At 50.0% G+C, this 25,117-nt stretch overlaps 1 protein-coding gene across 1 annotated transcript in view; it reads right to left on the bottom strand.

Annotated features, from left to right (window-relative positions):
• DMAP1 (DNA methyltransferase 1 associated protein 1) overlaps positions 1 to 25,117 on the bottom strand; it is a 93,797-nt gene that overhangs the window by 24,471 nt on the left and 44,209 nt on the right. The window contains exons 3-8 of the mRNA XM_066595025.1: positions 22,569 to 22,660; positions 17,945 to 18,140; positions 13,944 to 14,102; positions 11,760 to 11,927; positions 8,438 to 8,623; positions 6,634 to 6,705 (exon numbers count right to left, since the gene is read on the bottom strand). Coding sequence (XP_066451122.1) covers positions 6,634 to 6,705; positions 8,438 to 8,623; positions 11,760 to 11,927; positions 13,944 to 14,102; positions 17,945 to 18,140; positions 22,569 to 22,660 — 873 coding nt within the window. The remainder of the gene's footprint in view (positions 1 to 6,633; positions 6,706 to 8,437; positions 8,624 to 11,759; positions 11,928 to 13,943; positions 14,103 to 17,944; positions 18,141 to 22,568; positions 22,661 to 25,117) is intronic.

Here is a 25,117-nt window from a genome sequence, read left to right as displayed (position 1 = left end):
CTACCCAACCGGCCGCTACTGCGCTATTTAAATGTTCTGCGCCTCAGTGTCGGGGACGGAGCTCCGCGTAGTTGAAAGCGCGGTTTACGGCGGGTAATCAGTGCAGACTGAACCTCGTTACCTGCGATTGTGCGAAACTGGAACATCGCCGGCTCTTATCACCATCAAAGAGAACGCCAGCGAGGGGACAAACACAATCAGTCCTCGCTGCGCTGAATGTGACCAGGGACTGTACAGGGACAGGCGCGCGGTGTACGGCCACTACAGGGCCTGACCCCACACCGCCGGCGGCCATTACAGCTGCTGCTATAGTGCGATACGTGGGGTCCAAAGTCAGCACTACGAGGGACAGTGGCGCAGCCCGATTCAAGTGGTGATGTGTGGGGGGCAGTGCAGACCACCAGAGATCCCATGTGGATATATTTATATCCCATTCAGGGGTGTAAAATAAAAGATGGAGGTGACTGGAGGGCCCCCCCACCGCTGGACCTGATACAGCGCTCGGCCCCGTCAGTCACATGAAAAACGAAGGCGTCACGAGACTCTGACCAATCAGCATTCACCGCCACGGTTCTGCTCTGCTAGGTCTACACACTCTAGGGGGCGCTGTCCATATTTTCTAATATGCTTTGGGTATTTTCTCACCGATTTCAAGATCTCTGCTTTCTGTCAATAAATTGACCCACTGCTGCAAACAAGCTGCACAGACCTCGTCCGGCTCAGGCAGCGGAGGGTTACAGCATATCAGAACCGACAATCCTGTCTGTGAACTGAAGCTAATGCAGGCTGACAGTTCTTACCAGCGCTGACACATTGTAACGAACCTGCACTACTTATTCTATACACATTTACAACCTCTGGGAGGTGAAAATAAAATGCTTACAGTTACTGATGGCAAGCAGAGATCTTAAAAATGGGGGGGAAAATGAAGAACAAAGTCAATGAAAAAGTTGCAGAACTTTTCGTAATACGGCGATGATAGAAAGGCGCCGGCCCTTTAACAAAGTAGAGGTAATCGGAGGAAGGTAATTATAGGATGAAGGCTGTGGTACGGCGGCAGCAGATATGTCCGAGGCCGGTCGTCTCCCCGTATGCTACATGCACAACCGTATATGCAGCGCCGCACTCTACAGCCCGCGGGCGCCATCGCTCCGTGCGCGCAGCTCTTTCCTCCGCCCTCTAAATATAATCAATTAATCTTTCTACTAATTTTTCTTTTTTTGCGCGGCTCGCTCTTCCGCGTGGAGAGACTTCATTGGCTCCTGGGAGCCGGAGTATATTTTAATTTTGCCATCATTAAGAAAATGTTCTGATTTATGCGGCTGCTGTCAGACTAATATCTTTAAAATTTAGCTGGCTGCGGCGATTCATCTTGAAGACGGATGACGCTTGATTGCTCTCTATGCAGAATGTATTAGGAGTAAATGAGCAGTCTATTACTCACACAGCGCTGATAATCTGTTAGGTAAGCTCCGTTAGCCAAACACATTTGGAGATGGCGTCACACGGGGTGACCACACTGCCCGGCCGTCAGCGCCAAACAATTAACCCCAAATATGCCCAGCCGCAGGAAGAAAGGGGAAGCGAGCAGCCGCAGCATCCGAGATTACCTGGGAGGCCACCCCACAACTGTAAAGACATCGGAGTCCACTGAAATGCTATACAACGTGAACTACATGTCCATTTACACGGGACGAGCGTGGGGCAAACGATGACCAACACCGTCCGTGTTTCCGCGCTGCCGTGCTCCTGCAGGGAGCTAGCAGAGCCGGCTGGTTTATGGAGGTGCCAGCAGGAGGCGGGGCAGTGCAGGAGGTTTCTGTCCTCTCGCCCCTCTTCATTCACATAATACAGCGGTCGTTCACTACTGAACAGCCGCTATTTAAACTGAAGATCAGCAATGAGCTTTATGCAGCATAAAAGAGCAGCAATGAAGCTCATCGTTCAGTAGTTCTGCTGGAGTCACTGTGTACATACATTACTTATCCTGTACGGATCCTGAGTTACATCCTGTATTATACTGCAGAGCTGCACTCACTATTCTGCTGGTGGAGTCACTGTGTACATACATTACTTATCCTGTACGGATCCTGAGTTACATCCTGTATTATACCCCAGAGCTGCACTCACTATTCTGCTGGTGGAGTCACTGTGTACATACATTACTTATCCTGTACTGCTCCTGAGTTACATCCTGTATTATACTGCAGAGCTGTACTCACTATTCTGCTGGTGGAGTCACTGTGTACATACATTACTTATCCTGTACGGATCCTGAGTTACATCCTGTATTATACTCCAGAGCTGCACTCACTATTCTGCTGGTGGAGTCTCTGTGTGCATACATTACTTATCCTGTACGGATCCTGAGTTACATCCTGTATTATCCTCTGGAGCTGCGCTCACTATTCTGCTGCTGGAGTCACTGTGTACATACATTACTTATCTTGTACTGACCCTGAGTTACATGCTGTATTATACTCCAGAGCTGGACTCACTATTCTGCTGGTGGTGGAGTCACTGTGTACATACAGTACTTATCCTGTACTCCAGAGCTGCACTCACTATTCTGCTGGTGGAGTTACTGTATACATACATTACTTATCCTGTACTGCTCCTGAGTTACATCCTGTATTATACTCCAGAGCTGCACTCACTATTCTGCTGGTGGAGTCACTGTGTACATACATTACTTATCCTGTACTGCTCCTGAGTTACATCCTGTATTATACTCCAGAGCTGCACTCACTATTCTGCTGGTGGAGTCACTGTGTACATACATTACTTATCCTGTACTGCTCCTGAGTTACATCCTGTATTATACCCCAGAGCTGCACTCACTATTCTGCTGGTGGAGTTACTGTATACATACATTACTTATCCTGTACTGCTCCTGAGTTACATCCTGTATTATACCCCAGAGCTGCACTCACTATTCTGCTGGTGGAGTCACTGTGTACATACATTACTTATCCTGTACTGATCCTGAGTTACATCCTGTATTATACCCCAGAGCTGCACTCACTATTCTGCTAGTGGAGTCACTGTGTACATACATTACTTATCCTGTACTGATGGTGAGTTACATCCTGTATTATACTCCAGAGCTGCACTCACTATTCTGCTGGTGGGGTCTTTCTGTACATGGATTAGACTGTTGACCCCTTAGGGGGTCTATATAACAGAATCAGACTGATGAGTGTAAGCTCTTCAGAACAGGGAACAGCTTGCACCAGGATATAAAACAGCCCACCTGCAGTACATTGGGGGTAGGACCTTGTTGAGGAGGTTCTCTTATTTTGGCCCCCCTCCAGCTGCTGACGTCATCTCCCGGCGGTGCAGGAGAGGAGTCGCGCTCGCTCAGATAATTACGCTCACATCTCTCTTGATTTAGGGACTACGGCTCTCATAGCTGTGTGATAAACAACTGCTTAAGCTGCACGGGAGACTCATAAATACCGGCAACGAGGCGGCACTAACAAAGTGCAGGATCATCAACAGAACCACCCCTGCATTCATGTACAGGAGGAGATGGCGAACCCCGGCGGCAGCTGCCCTGCAGCCTGACAACCTTCACCCCTTATTGGGTCAGTTTGGTATCTGCACAAAGGCGAATGCTGTTCTTCTGACACAGAGCACCAAACCCCCTGCACAGACAGAGTTCTACAACAAAGTCCTATCTCCCTTCAGCCAGCATTAGGTGGAGTTCACTTCATACTGCGTTGGTGTTGAGATCAATGTAGAGTCAGTGAGCTCCCCCTAGTGGTGGCTGCAGGCAGAGGGGATTTTACTATAAGGATTATTACACGCAGAGGGGGACGTTTGCTGAGCGCAGGGGCGCCGGGTGTAATACACCAAGAGGCATCCTAGCTCCCTCCAGCCCTCTCTCAGAAACGTGCACCAGGTTTCTGGCATCCTTTAAGCCAAGCTTCTGGAGTAAACCTATACTTAAACCTGGTTGGTCCAGGGAGGCCACGCCCCTCCCACTCTTTTTTGAAATGTGGCGGGACAGGTGCAAAGAGGGGAAAAGATGACAAACATTTGCGCAAATCCCAGTTTGTGCACAAATCTGCAAGTTATTTATGCAAACAGTGGTGTAAAACCTTCTAAGTGCGCCCCGGGCTCGTGTCACGCCGCTCGCATTTCTCTGTATGCGCAGTTTTTGATGCAGATCTGCCACCAATTTCTCCCCTTCGTTTGGTATCTCTGTGGTTTTGCTTCATTTGGTGCAGATTCATTGCACAGTTTTCCATTACGATCAGCAGATCTGCCCCTTAGAGCGCCCCCGACGGGTGGGATGCAGCGGCTTCACCCTCCAGCCCATGGCATCACAGATGTGACCATTACTGGTGGTCTCTCCCGCTACGTCGGCTCGGTGGACGGACAGTGCAACATTGTATCAGGTAGATTGGTGGGGTGTAGACGATTCCCCAAACTGCGCTGAGCGCGGCACGGGATCCGGTAAGGCCTCTGCGCAGCGTCACGGCTCCGTCTTACGGTCACGACAGCGTTTTATCCCGAACGCTCACACTCCGATCCAAAACCGTGATTTCAGCAAGGTGACCAGCGGTGGTCCGGAGAGCCGAGGGGCGGCGCAGGCCGGACTCCATCACTATTAGCAGAGGACGCGGCTGCCGACAGCACAGACTCATCATCCCGCAGAGATTCTCCACCGCTGCTAATTAATCAAATGGCGCCTGTCATCAGCAGAATATTAATAAGTGCTGACACCACGCCCCGGCCCCTCGCCGTCCCGCGGAGCGGCCGCCATGTCCATCTCTGTCAGCCCGCCACCAATCACGCTCTGCATTTGTGAACAGAAGTAATTTTAGGCTGGTGAACTCGATCTAACACGACGCGCGCCGGATCTACTTCATTAGGTTTATTTGCTGACAAGTTGCAGAATTAACTGCTTCAGTGCCGCAGTGTTAGTACAGGCACGACAGGCAGGGCTCACTAATGGGTCCAGGATGCAGAGATACGTGGTGCTGTCTGCAGGGGCTTCACACTATACAGCTGCCTCTACAGGGTCAAAATTGGCTTGTCTTCTGCGCCCTGGGGATGCAGAGCTGCAATCTCAAGAAGCACCCACAAACAGCACCTTACAGCTCAGCTGCCTGTAGGTTGGCACAAAGGGAAAAAAAATATCCAGAGTGTTTAAGTGACGAGTTACAACCAGCAGCAGATATGAGCCACTGAATGGTGTCATGGCAGCACAAGTACTGGATGCTGGGAGTTGTAGTACCAAGAACTCATAGGACAAAAGGGAAAATTACAAACATGTTCATAAAATTACATCTCTCAGAATAAGGCTGTATACAGGGCGCTCCCCCTAGTGGTGGCTGTATATATCTGCATGTAGTGAGCTCCCCCTAGTGGTGGCTGTATATATCTGTATGTAGTGAGGTCCCCCTAGTGGTGGCTGTATATATCTGTATACAGGGCGCTCCCCCTAGTGGTGGCTGTATATATCTGTATGTAGTGAGTTCCCCCTAGTGGTGGCTGTATATATCTGTATGTAGTGAGCTCCCCCTAGTGGTGGCTGTATATATCTGTATGTAGGGAGCTCCCCCTAGTGGTGACTGTAAATATATATTTGTATGTAGTGAGCTTCCCCTAGTGGTGGCTGTATATATCTGTATGTAGTGAGCTCCCCCTAGTGGTGTGTATATATATCTGTATATAGTGAGCTCCCCCTAGTGGTGGCTGTATATATCTGTATATAGTGAGCTCCCCCTAGTGGTGGCTGTATGTATCTGAATGTAGTGAGCTCCCCCTAGTGGTGGCTGTATATATCTGTATGTAGTGAGCTCCCCCTAGTGGTGGCTGTATATATATCTGTATATAGTGAGCTCCCTCTAGTGGTGGCTGTATATATCTGTATGTAGTGAGCTCCCCCTAGTGGTGGCTGTATATATATCTGTATATAGGGAGGTCCCCCTAGTGATGGCTATATATATCTGTATGTAGTGAGCTCCCCCTAGTGGTGGCTGTATATCTCTGTATACAGTGAGCTCCCCCTAGTGGTGGCTGTATATATTTGTATACAGGGAGCTCCCCCTAGTGGTGGCTGTATATACCTGTCTGTAGTGAGCTCCTCTAGTGGTGGCTGTATATATCTGTATGTTGTGAGCTCCCACTAGTGGTGGCTGTATATATTTGTATGTAGTGAGCTCCACCTACTGGTGGCTGTATATAATTGTATGTAGTGAGCTCACCCTAGTGCTGGCTATATATCTGTATATAGTGAGCTCTTCCTAGTGGAGGCTGTATATATATCTGTATGGAGTGAGCTCCCCCTAGTGGTGGCTGTATATATCTGCATACAGGGAGCTCCCCCTAGTGGTGGCTGTATATATCTGTATGTAGTGAGCTCCCTCTAGTGGTGGCTGTATATATCTGTATGTAGTGAGCTCCCTCTAGTGGTGGCTGTATATATCTGTATGTAGTGAGCTCCCTCTAGTGGTGGCTGTATATATCTGTATGTAGTGAGCTCCCTCTAGTGGTGGCTGTATATATCTGTATGTAGTGAGCTCCTCCTAGTGGTGGCTGCACATATCTGTATACAGGTAACCCCTTGAAGGGCCATTTCACCAATGATCAGGGACTGGGTAACTAGATGACATGACATACCCTCTGGCTGCGCAGCGTCACCCCTGCTGATTTGAAGTCTGGAAATCTGATCCCCGCAGTTTCGGGTACGGCCTGGAGAAGAAACAGAAATAAAACATTCATAGAAAATCTTAAAAGCTGCAGCCTGGATCCGATGCTTATATACAAGGCGGACATGCAGCCCTCAGCATCGCAGTGAGTGGACCACCCCCTCATCCTCGCCTGCAGCGCTCCGACATTATCCGGTATTTCCCTGTGCGAGGCGTTTTCTCAGCCATCTTGGGGTGCGCCAAAGTGAGCAGGAAGTATTTCTTGAACTCCCCATAAATAGTAAATAAAGCGTTTTACCAACATTTTCTTACCTGACAATTTCTTTAACCCTTTACATTAGCGGATTATTCCGATTGGAGTCGGGAAGGAATTTTTTCCTTTAAATGGGGAAAATTGGCTTCTACCTCATTGGGGATTTTTTCCTTCCTCTGGATGAACATTGGGGGTAACAGGCTGACTGGATGGAGATGTGTTTTTCGGCCCTACATGCTATGTGACAGCAGCACTGAGGCACTCCTGGTCTTCTCCCTAGACCCGCAGCAGACGCCATGATGAGCCAGGGGAAGGCTATTCGGGGTCTATATGAATATCTTGGCTCAAACCAACAATGTACTCGGCACTGCCATCCCGATGGTCCAGTGCTAGGAGGGCGCGATTAACTCCTGAGCTGCTGGAGCACAGCGCTGGCAAGGACCAAGCAACAGCCTTAAGGCGGCACGTCACTTGGCTCAATAGCTGTTTGATTGCAACCATTAAACACCCAGAGGAAGAGGGGCTCAGGGGAGCGGCACCGTCCTTGCTATTGATTCAAGGTTTCCTGATTGCCCCCTGAGCGTAAACACAGCAGCAGAGAGGGCACTTAGCATGCAGGCGGCACAAGGGCGGCCTGACACTTCTCAATGATTTTACGCCAGGACCCATCAGAGAGGAGTCGTCGCCTCCAGACACACGCGAGGTGTTAATTCCAGTTATTTGCAAAAACAAATACGAGACGACGCAGCACATGCAATTAAACCAGGGAAGGGCAAAGAAAGAACCCGCAATATATGTGTCACGCCAGCGGCTCAACCAGACTGCTTACAGCTTGATATGCGCCAATCTCCAGCACCGCAGCCTCCGGGGCACACAGGCTACCTGCAGAGGTGGAAGCATCACTTACACATGACCATTAGACTGTGAGCTCTTGAGAACAGCAGCCCCTAGCACCAGAGAATCTCTAAGGCCGCCTTCTCATATGGCAGGAATAATCACAGCGATTCCGCAAGAATTGTGCGGCGGTCAAGTCCGAACCTGAGCGGTGCAGACTCGGCCGCATGCTCACTTGCAGAACAGCTCTAGTATTCAGCCCCTGTATTTCAAGGTTTAGCAGCATAAATGGACACGATGCAGAATCAGAATCCACAGCGTTTTAAAAAACCGTGCGGATCCGTGGCGGAGAATATCGGCACCGTGTGAAGGGGAGGGTTACTCACCTCCCCCTGGCTTGTTCTGCAAACACTGTGGAATATTCTTGGGAGGGAGTATGGCGATACACCTCCCTGCAGCCCTCAGAGCGAGGACCCCCCGTTCTATATGATCATATAGAACTTGAGTTTCTGGCATTCCTCTGACTTTGGGGGAAGCTGCTTAGAGCCTTACAGTCTTACAGAATGGCCGCATGCTGTCCATTTCTGATTTACTTTTCAGCGCTTATACGTATAACACAGTAAAGCCCCCAATGCAGGAGGGTCTCAGGACCCCCGCGCACATCACTAGGACAACAGAGGAGTCTTACAGGTTTCTCGGTCTCCTTCTTTTGAGGCAGTTTCTTCTTGGTGGCTTTTCTCTCCGCCCGCCGCAGTTCGGTGGTGGTGTCGGCGGCGGTGATGAGTTTCTGGAGGTCCTGGGCTTTCTTCTCTCTTTCCTTCTTCCTGCTCTCAATCTTCCGCAGCTCCTGGATGAGATATTCCTCCTCCGAAACCTGCAGAAAGGAAAGCGGAGAGGGAAGTCAGACTGCAGACAACACTGAGCAAAGGGCACCACCTCCTGGACAAAGTGTGCATGACACCATGAGAACACCGACATCAGGGGCAGATGGGTCAATGTTGCCAGGAATGCCCCCAGTATTGGCCGCATGTGCAGAGCCTGTTAACGTGATAGGAAGGCTCGCAGGAGATTTCTTGGACTTAATCTCCCAGGAAAAGCAAATTCGCCTTTCATCAGACGGGAGATAAGCGGGGGACTGGAAGGGGCGCTACCCGATTTATGTGAATAATTCTTCATCGTGATATAAGGAAGAGTCCGAGAACTTCCTAACAGACTTTCTATTCATTTCCACTAACATGCCTATTCTTCACCATTTCAATGACTCTGCTTGCTGTTAATGAAGAGCCTTTATATCTAGAGGAGCGGCAATCCATCCAGACCAGACGGCTTGGACTGATCATTGTGACAGCAGAGACCCCTGTGCTGCTGATGGGTTTACCACAGAGGATTGTCTGGGCTGGATACAACTCAAACAAATCAGGTTATCCTGGATTTTCAGCCTCTAAATGCAAACAAGAATGTTTCTCTTTACTGACAGCAAGCAGATGTGTTTACTAGAAAGTTGCAGCTCTGATCCATATTAAATTATCAAAGGGGTTGTTCAGTTGTTCAATACTGACGGCCTATCCTCAGGATAGGTCCTCAAGAATAGATTGGCGGGGGTCAGTCCCCAATACTGGATTGGCGGGGGTCAGTCCCCAATACTCGATTGGCGGGGGTCAGTCCCCAATACTCGATTGGCGGGGACAGTCCCCAATACTCGATTGGCGGGGGACAGTCCCCAATACTCGATTGGCGGGGGACAGTCCCCAATACTACATTGCCGGGGGACAGTCCCCAATACTACATTGCCGGGGGACAGTCCCCAATACTACGTTGGCGGGGGACAGTCCCCAATACTACGTTGGCGGGGGACAGTCCCCAATACTACGTTGGCGGGGGTCAGTCCCCAATACTACATTGGCGGGGGTCAGTCCCCAATACTACATTGGCGGGGGTCAGTCCCCAATACTACATTGGCGGGGGTCAGTCCCCAATACTACATTGGCGGGGGTCAGTCCCCAATACTACATTGGCGGGGGTCAGTCCCCAATACTACATTGGCGGGGGTCAGTCCCCAATACTACATTGGCGGGGGTCAGTCCCCAATACTACATTGGCGGGGGTCAGTCCCCAATACTAGATTGGCGGGGGTCAGTCCCCAATACTAGATTGGCGGGGGTCAGTCCCCAATACTAGATTGGCGGGGGTCAGTCCCCAATACTACATTGGCAGGGGTCAGTCCCCAAGAGTACATTGGCGGGGGTTAGTCCCCAATACTAGATTGGTGGGGGTCAACCCCAATAGTACATTGGCGGGGGTCAGTCCCCAATACTAGATTGGCAGGGGTCAGTTTCCAATACTAGATTGGCAGGGGTCAGTTGCATAAGTCAGTCACCCAAGACGCTCACTGATCAGCTGTCTGCCGGATCAGCATGCTTGTGTCCTAAGATGATTTTTGCAGGAAGCAGACAGCTCCACTCTCACTGCAGTGGCCAGGCTTGATATTGCAGGCAAAGGTTCCATTCATTTTAGTGTGAACTTAGGCTGCAATACCAAGCCTAACCACTGGAGTAAGAACAGAGCTGTCTGCTTCCTGCAGAAATCGGCTCTGTACACAAGTGCACTGGCCCAGTGACCAGATGATCAGTGGAAGTCCCAGGCCATGGTCCTTCACCAAACTTCTATTTATGATCTGTCCTGAGGATAGGCCAATAATGGTGCACAACTGGATAACCCCTTTAAGCTCCTCACGTCCCATAAGTCTGTCCCATGGGCTTCTAACACAGAGACCCTGAGGCAGATTTACCGGATGCCACCGATGACGTCCCTGCGGGCCTCCTATGGCTGCAGCGCTCACATGAGTAAACAACCAAGGTGACTGCTGCAGCCCGAGGTAAACCGAGACGGCTGCAGCGGCGGCAGGAAGCCGTGCGCAGCGGGCGGAGAATATGGGTTGCTTGGTTTTTTCAAGCAATGTGTCCCCCGCTGCCACCAAGGTCCGGGGGTCTCAGAAAACCCTTTAATGAACAACTAATTGAGGTAAGTGCCATAAACCCCGACTCCGTTTACCAAAAACCGTCAGGAAAATGCCGGCGGGCAGTGGGTGCCGTGGGGGGTTGCAGGTGCAGCACTTCCATCACTGGCGCTGCCCGGCTCCTAGGACAGAGGGTGGAAGACCCCAAGGAGTTATATGGTGAGCCCCGCTAACAACGCACGGACTGGACAGCAAAGGCAAATAAGAGAACGTGAGGAGATGTGATTCTGCACGACCCACCGTGTATTCTATGAAGCCCCCTTTACTGTAAGGGGACCCGAACGCCTCGGCCAGAATCTCCTGACGGCAGATGAGCGGTCGCTATTCTCTGCTGGTTTCTGCTGGTCGGGAAGGAGCAAACTGTAAAATCAAGTAGAAGGAAAGCAGCACGGAGCAGAAGGACTTCAAACCCCGGAGCCGAGGACCCCGAGGGCAACGCGAGCAGCTAAAATAAAAGGGAGAATGAGAGCAACTTCCCTGCTCCACAGCCTCCCTCCAGCTTTACAGTAACTGCACCAAAGTGCTGAACACGAAAGGGGCGCACGTCACCCCGACAGGTAAGTCTGCACTCCAGACACGGGGTCAGCGGGAAACCGCAGTTCAAGGAAAACTCTTTTTAGATACCGACGCTAGAAGCTAACAAGTCTGCCTGGCGGGGTTCATCCTCTGTGCAGCCAGGAGCAGCTCTCCAGCAGGTGAAGGGTTAGCATGCATTACACTAAGATGGGGTCCCCGACTCAAAGCCAGACAACAGCGCTCCCCAGTGGTAGACAGGAGAGGTGTCCTTACTGTGCAGGCGGCTGTGCCTCATGAATGCAAAATGTGAACTTGGGGCCATCTGAGAATAGAAGAAAGGCTCTGCCAGCCCTAGAAATGGCGCCACTGTCGCTGATGGTCATCTCCAGTATTGCAGCTAATTTCTATCCATGTGAATGGGTGTGATGTAATTAATAAAAAGGCCCTTAGGAGGCGCAGTGCCAGGCTCAGGACTTACCTGCTCTGGGGTCCTGTTATAGAGTCTCTCCAGCTGCTCCTTCCTCCTCCTCTCATGAGCGGCATCAAACACTGGGATCTTCAGGTCTGTTCCAGGGGTGGCACGTATGTTTGCCAGCTTGGCACAGATGGCGTAGTAACGATCCTTCAGATCCTCGGTCGACCTTTTCTGTGACAGTGGAGACAGTGTGATCAAGGAGAAGTCACGGACAATAAGGGGGAGCTCTGGCCTTAGTCATGTTCTCGTAGAGGGAAGACGGCGCAGCCGTACTAGTGGGGGTCGTGAGCAGCAACTGCAGTGCCACGTAAATCCCACAGCCTTGGTGTGCCCAGGAGGGGTCCAGGGGTTCTAGAGTAACCGAGGACTAGTGGTGTGACAGCCATCGTCAGACGGTCTTTTTGGAGGTGGTTTATTTTATGTTCTGGCGACTATTATCACCGTCAGGTCTGTACCCCGCAGCCTCCGACTACTGACAACCCTGGGATCATGTGACCAGTCGCTGCCTTCAATCCACACAGCATTCACTGAATGAGTGGCGAAAGCCCTTCTGTCCTCTCTCTGGGGTCCCCAGCAGTCTCCGAGGTTCATCTACAAGACCACCTTAAACAAGTTATCCTACCAGGGGAAAGGGGAGAAGTGACTGTCAGTGGGGGACCAAATGCCGGGACACCCACCAATCACCAGAATAGATGTGCCAAAGGCTCCCAAATTACTGGATGGTCAGATACGCACAACCCCTATCGGACGATGGTAGACAGACGAGTTGAAGCGCTCTGCTATCTTTGATAGTCCCAAGGGACTGCGCATGACTGACCATCCCACCATTTGTTCAAGGAACTTCTGGACCCCGTTCTTGTGATCGGCAGGGGTCCCACAAGTCGGACCCTGACTTAGTAGATAGTTATTTCTTATCTTGTGGAAAGAGAATAACTTCTTATGGTTAACATATGCCTATACATTGGCATGAGTATAAGGACCATTAGACACCACTAGACCTCCGCCCCGCTCTCGCACCAGAGCCGCCACTAGACCTCCGCCCCGCTCTCGCACCAGAGCCGCCACTAGACCTCCGCCCCGCTCTCGCACCAGAGCCGCCACTAGACCTCCGCCCGGCTCTCGCACCAGAGCCGCCACTAGACCTCCGCCCGGCTCTCGCACCAGAGCCGCCACTAGACCTCCGCCCGGCTCTCGCACCAGAGCCGCCACTAGACCTCCGCCCGGCTCTCGCACCAGAGCCGCCACTAGACCTCCGCCCCGCTCTCGCACCAGAGCCGCCACTAGACCTCCGCCCCGCTCTCGCACCAGAGCCGCCACTAGACCTCCGTCCCGCTCTCGCACCAGAGCCGCCACTAGACCTCCGTCCCGCTCTCGCACCAGAGCCGCCACTAGACCTCCGTCCCGCTCTCGCACAAGAGCCGCCACTAGACCTCCGTCCCGCTCTCGCACCAGAGCCGCCACTAGACCTCCGTCCCGCTCTCGCACCAGAGCCGCCACTAGACCTCCGTCCCGCTCTCGCACCAGAGCCGCCACTAGACCTCCGCCCCGCTCTCGCACCAGAGCCGCCACTAGACCTCCGTCCCGCTCTCGCACCAGAGCCGCCACTAGACCTCCGTCCCACTCTCACACCAGAGCTGCCACTAGACCTCCGCCCCGCTCTCGCACCAGAGATGCCGCTGGACTTCGATTTCTGACCTCGGATTAAAAAAGCTGTGGCAAAAATTGTCTATGTGATTTGGCCTTGAGAAGTGGATTAGATGAAGGCTCCACTGGCATCATGCAAGTACTGGAAGACTAAAACACAGAGGGGGAGAGTAAGAGGCGCGTATCTACGGCCACAAAATGTAAAAATATGGTAACCTCAGTTAGAGTCAGTGACCGCCGTACAGCGGCTTTAGCGCTCGTTCACACTAAATGCTGTCCATACGCATGCCTTGTGTAAGTTCGGCGTTTTGATATGCATCCCCACTCTGAGCAGATCGCCACTCCGTTCATAGTGGGGATGCGTATCAAATTGCTGCACATGGATAGCATTTCATAGGCACTCCATTCAAGAGCTGAGAAATAGAGCCTGCTGTGATATATTCCTCCTGCGTACCGATACGCGGTGCCAATACGCCCATGTGAATGAGCCCTTAGTAGCGGCAGGACCTTTGTGTATGCCCCCATGACAACAAAAACCTTTACCTTGAACTGCTGGTGGTCGTAGCGATCGTGTACGACAATGAAGCGCAGGTCAAACCGTCGACAGAGGTCAAATAGGTGGTCCGTCTCTGCCTTGGTCCAGCCGTCGTCATGAAGATACATCTGATACTCCTGCTCTGAGTACACGGGGACCTGCACCGTCTGTGGAGAGACGTACGTAGTTAGCGGCACGCCGCAGGCATCGCCCCGATCGCTCGCGTCCCCCCGGTGAATACATATTCAGAGGCGGCAGCTGGGATGGTTCCAGTTGCAGAATAAGAACCGCAGCGACAATCCTCAAAGTGCTGATGTGTAAAATGTGCCGTAACAGGTTGTTTCATCCCCCGTGAGGAGGGGGGCGCTTACTGGGGTTTATCACAGTTGGCACAGTATGGCGGCTGCCTCATCCGTGTAACAGAGCAGCAGGAGAAAAGCAGCTGGAAACCAGCAGCCGGATGACTGCGCGCCGCACAATCCCCGAGCGGCAGAACACGGATGAACGACCAGCGGCCGGCGGGGAATCACCGCTACGTCTCTGTAGGCACCCCGCAGCCGCTGGTCACTGCCAAAGGGCGGCCATCCAGACCCCCACAGATATATGTGCCTATATATGATATACTGCATAGACTATAACTCCTAGATACGCTCAATGTCAAACAAATCCCATAGAAGGAGTACATGTGTGTATATATATATATATCCCTCCCCTAGAAGTTGTTGGATGGGATGCAATAATCTCTCTGTTACTATAACGGTGTTATAAGTGATTACGTATCAGAGCAAAAGTATCATTTATTGTGGGGAACCGACCCCTTGTAGGGAGGCTCTAGTACCCTGTGGTACCGCCTCTAGCTTGGATACAAGATGTGATACAGGTGGGCACGGAAGCTCTAGTACCCTGGTGTACCGCCCCTAGCTTGGATACAAGATGTGATACAGGTGGGCATGGAGGCTCTAGTACCCTGTGGTACCGCCTCTAGCTTGGATACAAGATGTGATACAGGTGGGCACGGAAGCTCTAGTACCCTGGTGTACCGCCCCTAGCTTGGATACAAGATGTGATACAGGTGGGCATGGAGGCTCTAGTACCCTGTGGTACCGCCTCTAGCTTGGATACAAGATGTGATACAGGTGGGCACGGAAGCTCTAGTACCCTGGTGTACCGCCCCTAGCTTGGATACAAGATGTGATACAGGCGGGCATGGAGGCTCTAGTACCCCGTTGTACCGCCTCTAGCTTGGATACAAGATGTGATACGCGGGCATGAAGGCTCTAGTACCCTGTTGTACTGCCTCTAGCTTGGATACAAGATGTGATACGGGGGCATGGAGGCTCTAGTACCCTGTTGTACTGCCTCTAGCTTGGATACAAGATGTGATACAGGCGGGGATGGTGGCTCTAGTACCCTGTTGTACCGCCTCTAGCTTGGATACAAGATGTGATACAGGCGGGCATGGAGGCTCTAGTACCCTGTTGTACCGCCTCTAGCTTGGATACAAAATGTGATATGGGCAGGGCATGGGAGCTCTAGTACCCTGTTGTATTGCCTCTAGCTTGGATACAATATGTGATACGCGGGCATGAAGGCTCTAGTACTCTGTTGTATTGCCTCTAGCTTGGATACAAGATGTGATACGCGGGCATGAAGGCTCTAGTACTCTGTTGTATCGCCTCTAGCTTGGATACATGATGTGATACTGGGGGCATGGAGGCTCTAGTACCCTGTTGTACCACCTCCAGCTTGGATACATGATGTGATACTGGGGGCATGAATGCTCTAGTACCCTGATGTACCGCCTCTAGCTTGGATACAAGAGGTGATGCGGGTGGGCATGGAGGCTCTACTTCCCTGTTGTACCGCCTCTAGCTAGGATACAATATGCGATATGGGCATGCATGGAGGCTCTAGTACTCTGTTGTACCGCCTCTAGCTTAGATACATGATGTGATACTGGTGGCATGGAGGCTCTAGTACCCTGTTGTACCACCTCTGGCTTAGATACATGATGTGATACTGGTGGCATGGAGGCTCTAGTACCCTGTTGTACCACCTCTGTCTTAGATACATGATGTGATACAGGCGGGCATGGAGGCTTTAGTACCCTGTTGTACCACCTCTAGCTTGGACACAAAATGTGATACAAGTGGGCATGGAGGCTCTAGTACCTTGTTGTACCGCCTCTGGCTTAGATACATGATGTGATACTGGGGGCATGGAGGCTTTAGTACCCTGTTGTACCACCTCTGGCTTAGATACATGATGTGATACTGGGGGCATGGTGGCTCTAGTACCCTGTTGTACCACCTCTAGCTTGGATACAAGATGTGATACAGGCAGGCAATGAGTGTATTATACATAGAGCATGTACTACACTCCTACAGGTATATACTATATACCATATACACTGTATAAATCACACTCCTCTTTCCTACACATTATATCTATAAGCTCCTCATATTACACCATTATATACTCTCTATGGACCATATTAATCTGCATTTATTATATATGATACACCCCCCACCCCTATATTACACCCAGTCACATCGTGCGGGGGTCCAGAGTTCGATCTTCAGGGTCTCCGTTTCTACCACTACAAGAAGGTGTCCATAGACGCGGGGTCCTGCCGAGGGAACAGATCGGGGGGTGTCCGAGATAGTAGAGACTGCCCCCCAAATAATTCCCGAGCCTCCATCAGCCCCCCACAGACATCCCAGCACCATCCAGTCTGTAGAGCCCTGCAGCTTTCTAGCAGAATTTCAAGTGCAAGCCTCTATTTCAAGACCTCTGCTTGCTGTCAGTGACTCATTCATTGCTGACTGTCCTGCTGGTAGAGGTGCACAGCTCACAAGGTGTCCTAGTTCTCTGTCCCATATTGGTCCATTCACCGTCAGCAAGCAGAACTTTGAAAATGGTGGAAAACTGATACACAAATTTTATTAGATCCTCGCAGAAGATTTTACTGGATATGAAGCAAAAGGAGAAGAAGCGCAGCGGACGGTACGGAGACGGCGGTCAGTCAGTGCCGCGGCGCCGCTAACCCCGCCCGCTCCTCCTCATCTTGTCAAACACAGAACATTATATATTATTTATGTGCAATTATACGTTACAAACAACGCGGAGCCGACAGTCAATTATCATTCCCTAATCCAAGGCGGCCTCGTTCATCATCCTCAAGGACAGCGCCAGCCTGCAAGGTGCGCCCATCCATAGCCAACACCAGCAGCGGCGCCGACACCGCAGATCATCGAGCGTGCAGCTGAAATAAGGGGATGAGGCAAATCCGCTACTAAAAGAAAAGATCTCCCCCCATATCGCGCACGCAGCTCCCATGCAGAACCGTCGTCATGGTTACAGGCTACAAACAAACCAGACCGAGTGTAAACCGGCATTTTAGACTGAAAACATAAACCCTCAGCGGTGAGAAGTATGAAGTCCTCTGGATGTAAAAACAAACATGGCTCCAAATACTGACAGCAAGCAGAGATCTTAATAATAATGAGAAGACAAATGATAGAATGTAGCAGAATCTTCCATTATTTACATCCATTTAAGCAGTTTGCATACAAAATTCCCCAGCCCCCCCTCCCGGGTGCCCCCCCTCCCCCCCTGCCGGGTGCCCCCGCCCCCCCAACCCAGACTCATCTCTCACACAAGTGCTGTTTCCCGCAGTGTTCTGAACGCTGCGCTTCTCGCGGTACAGGCCTCACATTGATTTTGGCCGGCTCACAGACTTACTCCGCGATTCTCGAGTGCCGTCTGCTCCATTTTGGAACATTTTTGCAGTTTTTATCGCACCTCCTCACCGAGCAGAATGATGGGGTGCGTTAAAAAACTCTGTCGAATACAGCAGCCTGCGGTAAGCATCGCCGCGCTCCAGCGTATGTGAGAGAGTGGCCTTAAAAGATTGCTAACCCCCCCTGAAGTAACATGCAACGGGAAGCGGAGGGGGGGCGGTGTAACCAGTCGGGGGCACAAGGATATAACACGGGGGCGCACATACTTTATTAAACCTGGCAAAGGGGTAGTCCTTCCCCTCCTCTGAAGCCCGTCTCCAGTGGTAGAATATGGCACCATCCTTCCTGGCCGGGTTGGTAAAGGGCATCCACTTCCAAGGTCGCACTTTCTTGCAGCCCAGCTTTGCCTTGACCGTGCGGTAACCGTGCGTGGTATCGCTGGGCAGTAACGGAGGAGCATCCCTGCGGGAAGAGGGAGAATGGTAACATGACGGTCACATATCCAGAGGAGCAGCTTCCTCCACCTGTAGTAAAGCCCAGGGGTGGCTACAACAGCATCCTGGGGTCCAATACCTTAAAGAAGACCCTGTTGGGGTTCAGAAATCTGCACCAATTTATGCTGCCGGATACTTTTTATTTGTCCCATTTGCAGCCCGTCTTTCTCACCTGGCCATCAGGTAAAAAGCAGATCCAGCACCTCCAAATGTATCAAAACGTCTTAATGTAAGTACACAGCACACACATGACTTATTCTGTATTATACCCCAGAGCTGCACTCACTATTCTGCTGGTGGAGTCACTGTGTACATACATTACTTATCCTGTACTGATCCCGAGTTACATCCTGTATTATACCCCAGAGCTGCACTCACTATTCTGCTGGTGGAGTCACTGTATACATACATTACTTATCCTGTACTGACCCTGAGTTACATCCTGTATTCTACCCCAGAGCTGCACTCACTATTCTGCTGGTGGAGTCACTGTGTACATACATTACTTATCCTGTACTGCTCCTGAGTTACATCCTGTATTATACTCCAGAGCTGCACTCACTATTCTGCTGGTGGCGTCACTGTGTACATACATTACTTATCCTGTACTGCTCCTGAGTTACATCCTGTATTATACTCCAGAGCTGCACTTACTATTCTGCTGGTGGCGTCACTGTGTACATACATTACTTATCCTGTACTGCTCCTGAGTTACATCCTGTATTATACTCCAGAGCTGCACTCACTATTCTGCTGCTGGTGGAGTCACGGTGTACATACATTACTTATCCTGTACTGATCCTGAGTTACATCCTGTATTATACTCCAGAGCTGCACTCACTATTCTGCTGGTCGGGTCACTGTGTACATACATTACTTATCCTGTACTGATCCTGAGTTACATCCTATATTATACTCCAGAGCTGCACTCACTATTCTGCTGCTGGTGGAGTCACTGTGTACATACATTACTTATCCTGTACTGACCCTGAGTTACATCCTGTATTATCCTCCAGAGCTGCACTCACTATTCTGCTGCTGGAGTCACTGTGTACATACATTACTTATCCTGTACTGCTCCTGAGTTACATCCTGTATTATACCCCAGAGCTGCACTCACTATTCTGCTGGTGGAGTCACTGTATACATACATTACTTATCCTGTACTGCTCCTGAGTTACATCCTGTATTATACTGCAGAGCTGCACTCACTGTTCTGCTGGTGGAGTCACTGTGTACATACATTACTTATCCTGTACTGCTCCTGAGTTATTACATCCTGTATTATACTCCAGAGCTGCACTCACTGTTCTGCTGGTGGAGTCACTGTGTACATACATTACTTATCCTGTACTGCTCCTGAGTTACATCCTGTATTATACCCCAGAGCTGCACTCACTATTCTGCTGCTGGAGTCCCTGTGTATATACATTACTTATCCTGTACTGCTCCTGAGTTACATCCTGTATTATACCCCAGAGCTGCACTCACTATTCTGCTGGTGGAGTCACTGTGTACATACATTACTTATCCTGTATTATACTCCAGAGCTGCACTCGCTATTCTGCTGGTGGAGTCACTGTGTACATACATTACTTATCCTGTACTGATCCTGAGTTACATCCTGTATTATACTCCAGAGCTGCACTCACTATTCTGCTGGTGGAGTCACTGTATACATACATTACTTATCCTGTACTGATCCTGAGTTACATCCTGTATTATACTCCACAGCTGCACTTACTATTCTGCTGGTGGAGTCACTGTGTACATACATTACTTATCCTGTACTGATCCTGAGTTACATCCTGTATTATACTCCAGAGCTGCACTCACTATTCTGCTGGTGGAGTCACTGTGTACATACATTACTTATCCTGTACTGCTCCTGAGTTACATGCTGTATTATACTCCAGAGCTGCACTCACTCTTCTGCTGGTGGAGCCGCAGTGTACATACATTACTTATCCTGTACTGATCCTGGGTTACATCCTGTATTATACTCCAGAGCTGCACTCACTATTCTGCTGTGGAGTCACTGTGTACATACATTACTTATCCTGTACTGATCCTGAGTTACATCCTGTATTATACTCCAGAGCTGCACTCACTATTCTGCTGGTGGAGTCACTGTATACATACATTACTTATCCAGTACTGACCCTGAGTTACATCCTGTATTATACCCCAGAGCTGCACTCACTATTCTGCTGGTGGAGTCACTGTGTACATACATTACTTATCCTGTACTGCTCCTGAGTTACATCCTGCATTATACCCCAGAGCTGCACTCACTATTCTGCTGCTGGAGTCCCTGTGTATATACATTACTTATCCTGTACTGCTCCTGAGTTACATCCTGTATTATACCCCAGAGCTGCACTCACTATTCTGCTGGTGGAGTCACTGTGTACATACATTACTTATCCTGTACTGATCCTGAGTTACATCCTGTATTATACTCCAGAGCTGCACTCACTATCCTGCTGGTGGAGTCACTGTGTACATACATTACTTATCCTGTACTGATGCTGAGTTACATCCTGTATTATACTCCAGAGCTGCACTCACTATTCTGCTGGTGGAGTCACTGTGTACATACATTACTTATCCTGTACTGCTCCTGAGTTACATCCTGTATTATACCCCAGAGCTGCACTCACTATTCTGCTGGTGGAGTCACTGTGTACATACATTACTTATCCTGTACTGATCCTGAGTTACATCCTGTATTATACTCCACAGCTGCACTTACTATTCTGCTGGTGGAGTCACTGTGTACATACATTACTTATCCTGTACTGATCCTGAGTTACATCCTGTATTATACTCCAGAGCTGCACTCACTATTCTGCTGGTGGAGTCACTGTGTACATACATTACTTATCCTGTACTGCTCCTGAGTTACATGCTGTATTATACTCCAGAGCTGCACTCACTATTCTGCTGGTGGAGTCACTGTATACATACATTACTTATCCTGTACTGATCCTGAGTTACATCCTGTATTATACTCCACAGCTGCACTTACTATTCTGCTGGTGGAGTCACTGTGTACATACATTACTTATCCTGTACTGATCCTGAGTTACATCCTGTATTATACTCCAGAGCTGCACTCACTATTCTGCTGGTGGAGTCACTGTGTACATACATTACTTATCCTGTACTGCTCCTGAGTTACATGCTGTATTATACTCCAGAGCTGCACTCACTCTTCTGCTGGTGGAGCCGCAGTGTACATACATTACTTATCCTGTACTGATCCTGGGTTACATCCTGTATTATACTCCAGAGCTGCACTCACTATTCTGCTGTGGAGTCACTGTGTACATACATTACTTATCCTGTACTGATCCTGAGTTACATCCTGTATTATACTCCAGAGCTGCACTCACTATTCTGCTGGTGGAGTCACTGTATACATACATTACTTATCCAGTACTGACCCTGAGTTACATCCTGTATTATACCCCAGAGCTGCACTCACTATTCTGCTGGTGGAGTCACTGTGTACATACATTACTTATCCTGTACTGCTCCTGAGTTACATCCTGCATTATACCCCAGAGCTGCACTCACTATTCTGCTGCTGGAGTCCCTGTGTATATACATTACTTATCCTGTACTGCTCCTGAGTTACATCCTGTATTATACCCCAGAGCTGCACTCACTATTCTGCTGGTGGAGTCACTGTGTACATACATTACTTATCCTGTACTGATCCTGAGTTACATCCTGTATTATACTCCAGAGCTGCACTCACTATCCTGCTGGTGGAGTCACTGTGTACATACATTACTTATCCTGTACTGATGCTGAGTTACATCCTGTATTATACTCCAGAGCTGCACTCACTATTCTGCTGGTGGAGTCACTGTGTACATACATTACTTATCCTGTACTGCTCCTGAGTTACATCCTGTATTATACCCCAGAGCTGCACTCACTATTCTGCTGGTGGAGTCACTGTGTACATACATTACTTATCCTGTACTGATCCTGAGTTACATCCTGTATTATACTCCAGAGCTGCACTCACTATTCTGCTGGTGGGGTGACAGTTTCAGTCTAGGTTAGGGTGACACCACTGAGTGATGGATCAGATTTCACTATTTGGATTTTGGGGGGTTGTGCCAAGGTTTGAGGTTATGCCCCATGCACAGGATAGGGAACAGCTTGCTAACTGGTGGGGTCTCACTGCCGAGTCCCCTGACGCTTCTCCCCCCGCAGTGCCATCAGCATGAGGAGAGCGCTGGACGAGTATGCCTGGTCAGCACTCTATACTTTTCAATGGGGCTGACGGAAATATGCAAGCTGGTGGCATGATGTCATGCGCACCTCAGCCTCCGCTGACATCACCTGGGTCTCTGGATTACATAGCGGTGCATCTTACTTTTTGTCGGAGTACAGTAGAGCGTAGACCTCGCGGTGCATGCCCTCCGGCCTCTTGAACGTGAGGGTCTCTGAAGATTTCTTGGACTTTTTCTACAAGAAGAAGCAGAAGTTTGTAAGAGCCGCCACATTTAAAGGGCCAGCGACCAGTCTGCAGTTCATAAAGATGAGAGGGGTATTCCCATCCACAGGATCTGCCATAAACATCTGGCAGACACGGCTTCCACCTCTGGGGACTGCACCCATCTCTCAAACAGGGACCCCCCGAGCCATCTGTGAATGAAGAGGTGGCCGGGAGTATGGGCACAGCCCAGCTGTCTCCATAATCCTGCCATGTGGTTGGGGGATACATGCCTAGCTGATATGGGACCCCTTAAAAGGGTCACTTATCTTTGTGAAAAAGGGACGTCAGAAGTTTTTATCGAAGGGGTCCAGGTGCCGAGACCCCCCTGATTGCTGACATGAACATGCAGAAGCGCTTGGCTAAGCAATCATCAGTGAGCAGTGAACCCATACACCGCTCCGAACAAATGGGCACAGTGCCCAGCTGAGCGCTTCTGCCTGTCCGTTTTAGGTAACGATGGGGGTCTCGGCACTCGAAGCCCACCGATGGAGTTTAGTTACATTTCAATTATTTTCCGCCTTCCTCATACACTCCTGTATTACAGATCATTTCCAAGGTTTCTGCTTGCTGTCAGTGAATGAGAATATTCTTGTTTACCTTCAATAGCTGCAGATTTACTCCAGTTGCATCCTCTTCAAAGCTGAGGGGACGTAACACTTTTTTCCAGCCTGCAACATGGTGAACTGAACAGAGGCAGCGGCACTAATCCACCCACAACTCGTTACAATGTATCAGTACACATCCCACTGACAGCAGCTCTCTGACAGCTCGCTACAATGTATCAGTACACATCCCACTGACAGCAGCTCTCTGACAGCTTGTTACAATGTATCAGTACACATCCCACCGACAGCAGCTCTCTGACAGCTTGTTACAATGTATCAGTACACATCCCACTGACAGCAACTCTCTGACAGCTTGTTACAATGTATCAGTACACATCCCACCGACAGCAGCTCTCTGACAGCTCGCTACAATGTATCAGTACACATCCCACAGACTGCAGCTCTCTGACAGCTCGCTACAATGTATCAGTACACATCCCACAGACTGCAGCTCTCTGACAGCTCGCTACAATGTATCAGTACACATCCCACTGACAGCAGCTCTCTGACAGCTTGTTACAATGTATCAGTACACATTCCACAGACTGCGGCTCTCTGACAGCTCGCTACAATGTATCAGTACACATCCCAACGACAGCAGCTCTCTGACAGCTCGTTACAATGTATCAGTACACATCCCACTGACAGCAGCTCTCTGACAGCTCGCTACAATGTATCAGTACACATCCCACAGACAGCAGCTCTCTGACAGCTCGCTACAATGTATCAGTACACATCCAACAGACTGCAACTCTCTGACAGCTCGCTACAATGTATCAGTACACATCCCACCGACAGCAGCTCTCTGACAGCTCGTTACAATGTATCAGTACACATCCCACTGACAGCAGCTCTCTGACAGCTCGCTACAATGTATCAGTACACATCCCACAGACAGCAGCTCTCTGACAGCTCGCTACAATGTATCAGTACACATCCCACAGACTGCAACTCTCTGACAGCTCGCTACAATGTATCAGTACACATCCCACAGACTGCAGCTCTCTGACAGCTCGCTACAATGTATCAGTACACATCCAACGGACAGCAGCTCTCTGACAACTCGTTACAATGTATCATCCCACAGACACCAGCTCTCTGACAGCTCACTACAATGTATCAGTACACATCCCACAGACAGCAGCTCTCTGACAGCTTGTTACAATTTATCAAGTACACATCCCACAGACACCAGCTCTCTGACAGCTCGCTACAATGTATCAGTACGCATCCCGCAGACTGCAGCTCTCTGACAGCTCGCTCCAATGTATCAGTACACCATTCCACGGACAGCAGCTCTCTGACAGCTCGCTACAATGTATCAGTACACATCCCACAGACCGCAGCTCTCTGACAGCTCGCTACAATGTATCAGTACACATCCTACTGACAGCAGCTCTCTGACAGCTCGCTACAATGTATCAGTACACATCCCACAGACTGCAGCTCTCTGACAGCTCGCTACAATGTATTTAGTACACATCCCACTGACAGCAGCTCTGACAGCTTGTTACAATGTATCAGTACACATCCCACTGACAGCAGCTCTCTGACAGCTCACTACAATGTATCAGTATACATCCCACTGACAGCAGCTCTCTGACAGCTCGCTACAATGTATCAGTACACATCCTACTGACAGCAGCGCTCTGACAGCTCGCTACAATGTATCGGTACACATCCCACAGACTTCGGCTCTCTGACAGCTCGCTACAATGTATCATTACACATCCTACTGACAGCAGCTCCCTACAATGTATCAGTACACATCCCACAGACAGCAGCTCTCTGACAGCTCGCTACAATGTATCAGTACACATA

Source organism: Eleutherodactylus coqui, chromosome 3, assembly GCF_035609145.1.
Source record: "Eleutherodactylus coqui strain aEleCoq1 chromosome 3, aEleCoq1.hap1, whole genome shotgun sequence".
Lineage (NCBI taxonomy): Eukaryota > Metazoa > Chordata > Amphibia > Anura > Eleutherodactylidae > Eleutherodactylus > Eleutherodactylus coqui.
This window is presented reverse-complemented; position numbering and strand designations above follow the sequence as displayed.